Source organism: Eimeria tenella, genomic scaffold (genome assembly GCF_000499545.2).
Source record: "Eimeria tenella Houghton genomic scaffold, Eth_scaff121, whole genome shotgun sequence".
Classification (NCBI taxonomy): Eukaryota; Apicomplexa; class Conoidasida; order Eucoccidiorida; family Eimeriidae; genus Eimeria; species Eimeria tenella.
The window spans coordinates 50,666-55,658 of NW_013541487.1; the positions used below are offsets into that span (position 1 = coordinate 50,666).

The following is a 4,993-nucleotide window of genomic DNA, read 5'->3' on the forward strand; positions in this document are numbered from 1 at the left end:
ACAATAGGGTCTACATATACTATGGCGAAGAGGACTCAGCAATCGAACGCTTGCGCTCTATGGCTTGATGCTGCCTTCCCCACAATGAAGAGTCAGCGCGCATTACAGCCCACAATGCCCTTTACATTAGCCTGCTTTCTCTGCAGGAGTCCTCTGCCTCCGTCTCTCCGAGATTTCCGTATATCTCACCAGGTAAACATGCTCTTTGCGCCCCTGCATCGCGTTCGCCAAGTTACGACTCGCTGCTCGTTGCTGTACCGAGCGTCCAGCTCACTGCTAAACACCGCAGAGATCAATCTCGTGAAAATGTTACGACAAGGAGTACATTCCTACTTCTTTCCAACCTACGGTTGCTTCGTTGGAATGAAGTCTGCTAATCAGAACACGTTCCTCCGACTGGCAGCTCGTGTTGCGATCTTTGGAAGACAAAAGTGGTGCCACGACAAACACAATAAAAAATAAAATAAGTGTGAGTTCGTGTTTGGGCCAAGAAGTCAGCTTGGAGTCACGCCTTGGCTCGGAAAGATAGCAACGGAACGCATTTGTCCACTTACCCCTGCGGTTACTTCCCCTCCACAGAGTTGCCAGCACAATTTGAGCCTTTCACCACTTCAAGTTATTAGCCCTGCAGATGTGCAGCTACTTCATGGCAAAATGGAGACACAACAGTCAGTCATGCATAGCGTCACAGGTCTTAAGGAATCGTATCGACTCCAGAAATCGTGAGCTGGATCAGTATTGGTGGGCAGCAAACAGGAGTTACTTACGAAGGCATTGCCCTGCGAAATTTATAAAAATAGTGCAATTTTTTCATAGGCAAAACAGAGAAGGCAACCTTGTGAACGTTCACGATTTCCAGATGTTCATTGTAGACTGAAGGTGCAGCAATACCGGCAGTCCGAAGTCCTGAACAGTCTGCGCCTCGCGGCGTCGAGACACTGTCAGTGGACAGCGTTCTGAAAAGCCCTTTTCTGGGTAAAGTTGTTTCTTATATTTTAATGTTTGGATATTGTTGCTCCGCAGATGAAGAAGTGTGACGTAGCTGCAACGTCTTTCCCCCTTCAGAATTATTCTGGGGCAGAACCATGCGTTGATCCATGAGCGAGTTGACGAACGACTGCCTGACGTTTGCGCAGAGTGCGCTCTGGTTTTTTTAGTTGAGTGGCAGCTACTCTAAGCGCACAGGAGAGGCTTCCGGTATATGAAACAGGAGGTCCTCCGTGCAAGTACCTCATGACGGTCCTCCCTGCAGAACACGAAGCCCATGCGCCCATAATTCAGCAGGCAGAATTACTTGATCCTGTGATCCAGCAAGTAAATTTGAGTGATGGACATGTGAGTAACTCTTCCTCTACTGCAGTACTCAATGACGGTGCTGTGCCCTCAGCGCGCAGCGAATCTCGGCGGAAGCACAATAGAGCCCCACACCCCTTAACTTGGCTGCTTCCTGCCTATGTACTAGGGCTTTTTATTGTTGTATCACTGTGTAGCCGCATTGGTCAGAATGTGACGGGAAGTGGTTTGACGGAGCGAAGACTTGCGAGTAGGGGTGGCGCAGGGATGGATCTCAATGCGGACGAGCTGGCGGCCCTTTGCCGTGAAGTGGGGGAATGGAGGCCTGATGAACGCTTTTACGGATCGGGCCGAGTATCGCCTGCAATTGTGGATAAGGTTTTCGAGTCGCTAACTGGGCTGCCACCCGAGAGTGCTTCCATGTCTGGAATGAACTCCTCTGCGGGTCTCTCGCGCGGCCCTCCCGAATCAGCGGGAGGCCAAAGCGTTTACGGACAAGGGCTAGTGTTTCCATCGCACAATATCAGTGAATGGGGAGCTCCAGCTGGGCAGCAGGATCCACTCAGCACTCCTGGCGTGGGCACAAGTTCAATGGTTGCACAAATAACAATTCGAGACGTTCAGAGTGACTTTGGCCAAACACCGACACAGTATTCCGCATATTCGGCACCTCCTGCACTAAGCTCACAGACACACCTGCAGCCAGGAAGCCAACAGCAGCCAGTCACGTATTACGAAGCAGGATACGGTCAAAGCCAGCAACCAGCAATGCAGGCGGTAGGACCGCAGGACTTACATGAACAGAGTTTACTATTTTTCCCCAGTGCTGCGCCCTCCAAGCGACCTCCAGTTCCTGTACGGCCTCCACCTCCTACACAGGATACGCTAATGGCCCGTGCAAACATCGCATCTCTTCTAGATTCGTTAGCCAAGAATCCCTCCGCGTGGCTTGCAGGAAGTAATCCAGTTGAACAAAGTATGGGAGGGCGAGAAACGAATCCTATACAGAGCGGTTCCCCGAGCTTTGGCGAAGACCACAGTTCTGCTTCATCTGGGGACAGCGATGCAGGCTGCAGCGGCGCTGCACGCGACAAGGATTCACAAGGTGGCCCTGGGGAACGCGCGCTCACTACGCCAAGTGGCTCTGAGAATGCTGTATTTGATATCGGGGAGATCCCTCAAATAGGTTCTTCGCTTTTCTTCGAGCACCTTTTAACTGTGAGGAACATTCTTCTCAAGCAACAGATCTCGAATCAAGATGCTAAGGAGCTTGTCACATGCGCAGCAGCCTTGATAAATCACGCACGTATCAGACTGACGCGAACACTTGACTATCAGAAGCCGTCTAGAGCCCTAGAAAGTTTAGGCCGCCGCTTTTTAGTGTTTGATGCGTTACACGCAATATCCAAAGGCCTGGGCTCAAACACGCACTGGCAAAGGTGGTGCTCGCAGCTTGCAGCTGTGGTGCCCATAGATTATGCATACAAAGTGTCAGCAGTTTTATCTATGAAGGCCATCAAGTACCTTGAATTAGCGAAAGAAATATCTGCTGCACTACACAAGTACAAGTCGGGGGAGGCGCCTTCAGCCGAGGAAGTAGCCAGGATCAAGGATGAGCTTCTCGGAGCAGAAGAATCCCCTGTTTACTTCCGTGCTGCAAAGTGGAAAGTCTTGTGTTCGTATTCCAACTCATAGAAGCTGCATGTGGCTTAAGGTGAGACCACTTTGTTGTGAGAAGAGATAACACATGCCAGCTTTTCGTGCTGGTACTGCAGTGCAGTTGAATAAACTATAGAAACTCAGGATTTTGATGAGCTCTGACGGGTAGTTACACCGACAGGACTCGCGAGTACTGGCTGCGCTTGTGGTGCATATAATGAGTTTGAAACTTCGGGTTTCCGTCATATTTCTTAGCTCTGAGCGTTCATTATGACGAATGCGTGGGTCGTCATTATTAGCTCTCTGCATTTTAGATTTTACTGCTGTATTTGTGGAGGGGAGACGACCCGAGGAGACGTTCCCTTCTTAAGCTCTAATTATTAAAGCAGTCAATAGTTCATCCGCTACTGCGCTTGCAAATGCGGGCAGAAGAAGCAAGACCGGAAATTGTTGCAATGATTTCCACTGCAGAGAGATGGTTTTTTTGTGTTTCTGGCGTTGTAGTATTGGTACATCATTGGTGCAAGCATGCTATGCTCCACTTGGCTTCACTGTGAACTGTAAAAGCCCTGGGGAATGCAAGCAGACAAACATAGGGATGTTTTGTTCATATTTGTATATTGCGATTGGATATACAAGCGTAGCGCATGGCTTTTAAACTGTGTGAGCCAGCATGCGCTCGACGCCCCCTCCATCTTTGGAAAATCGCAGGAAAGTCGGCTTCAGAGGGCATTTATTGCTTGGACTCTCACTACCAGCGTTTGAGGTAGCCGTCTCTCTACACTAGTTTTATTTCTTAGCAGCGTACAGGTTATTAGCAAGAAAGAATGCCACTTGAGTCTTGTAACTGCAAGTGCTTTGCTCAGAACTCACGACCGCATTTATTGCTTGGACTCTCCCTACGAGCGTTTGAGGTAGCCGTGTCTCTCTACACTAGTTTCGTTTCTTAGCAGCGTACAGGTTATTAGCAAGAAAGAATGCCACTTGAGCCTTGTAACTGCAAGTGCTTTGCTTATAACTCACAACTTAGACATCGGTTGCTGTTGTGTGCATGGTGCCTTCCTGTTACTCGTTGGTACTTTGGAAGGCCGAAGTGCGCCAGAAAGCCGATTTAGCTCCGATGGTGAGTGGCAAATCAAGAACAATGCCAAGATACTTAATGTTCAGAGGCTTGTGTAGAGCGTTCGGTCCACGCTAAGTGCTTCGCACAGTTCGGTGGAAGCACCAGAATGCATAAAGGAAGGCTCTGCTGAATTACGAAGAACAATAAAATCCTGCTTCAGGCAGTGGAATGGCGATTTCTAAATAGCTGAACGGGTGTGCTTGTGCCTGCTTACTTTTCAGACCCGGCCTTTCTTGCCTAAACTCTAAACTAGTAACCCCAAATACTGCTCAGAGAGAGCGGAAAGCGTCACCCAGTCGGCGCATATGTGCTTTCATGAAAACATTCTACTACATGTAGACGTAAACGAACATTTTGAGTGGCGGAGTCGCAAAGCAGTGGTTTGTGTAGACGCAACACACTCGCGCCGTCGTGGGACCAGCGGTCCACTAGTACCCGAGCCAGCAAAGATATCTAGTGTCTGGCGATGCCCCAAACTCACAAAAATAATAGGAATACAGTAGGGTCTACATATACTATGGCGAAGAGGACTCAGCAATCGAACGCTTGCGCTCTATGGCTTGATGCTGCCTTCCCCACAATGAAGAGTCAGCGCGCATTACAGCCCACAATGCCCTTTACATTAGCCTGCTTTCTCTGCAGGAGTCCTCTGCCTCCGTCTCTCCGAGATTTCCGTATATCTCACCAGGTAAACATGCTCTTTGCGCCCCTGCATCGCGTTCGCCAAGTTACGACTCGCTGCTCGTTGCTGTACCGAGCGTCCAGCTCACTGCTAAACACCGCAGAGATCAATCTCGTGAAAATGTTACGACAAGGAGTACATTCCTACTTCTTTCCAACCTACGGTTGCTTCGTTGGAATGAAGTCTGCTAATCAGAACACGTTCCTCCGACTGGCAGCTCGTGTTGCGATCTTTGG

General features: G+C 49.4%; 1 protein-coding gene across 1 annotated transcript; it reads left to right on the forward strand.

The window, feature by feature from the left end:
• Positions 1 to 1,233: 1,233 nt before the first annotated feature.
• On the forward strand, positions 1,234 to 2,988 carry ETH_00004520 (uncharacterized protein; the record flags this gene model as incomplete). Its single annotated transcript, XM_013373157.1, has 1 exon — positions 1,234 to 2,988. One exon carries the CDS (start codon positions 1,234 to 1,236, stop codon positions 2,986 to 2,988), a length of 1,755 nt encoding a protein of 584 aa, XP_013228611.1.
• Between the last annotated feature and the right edge of the window lie 2,005 nt (positions 2,989 to 4,993).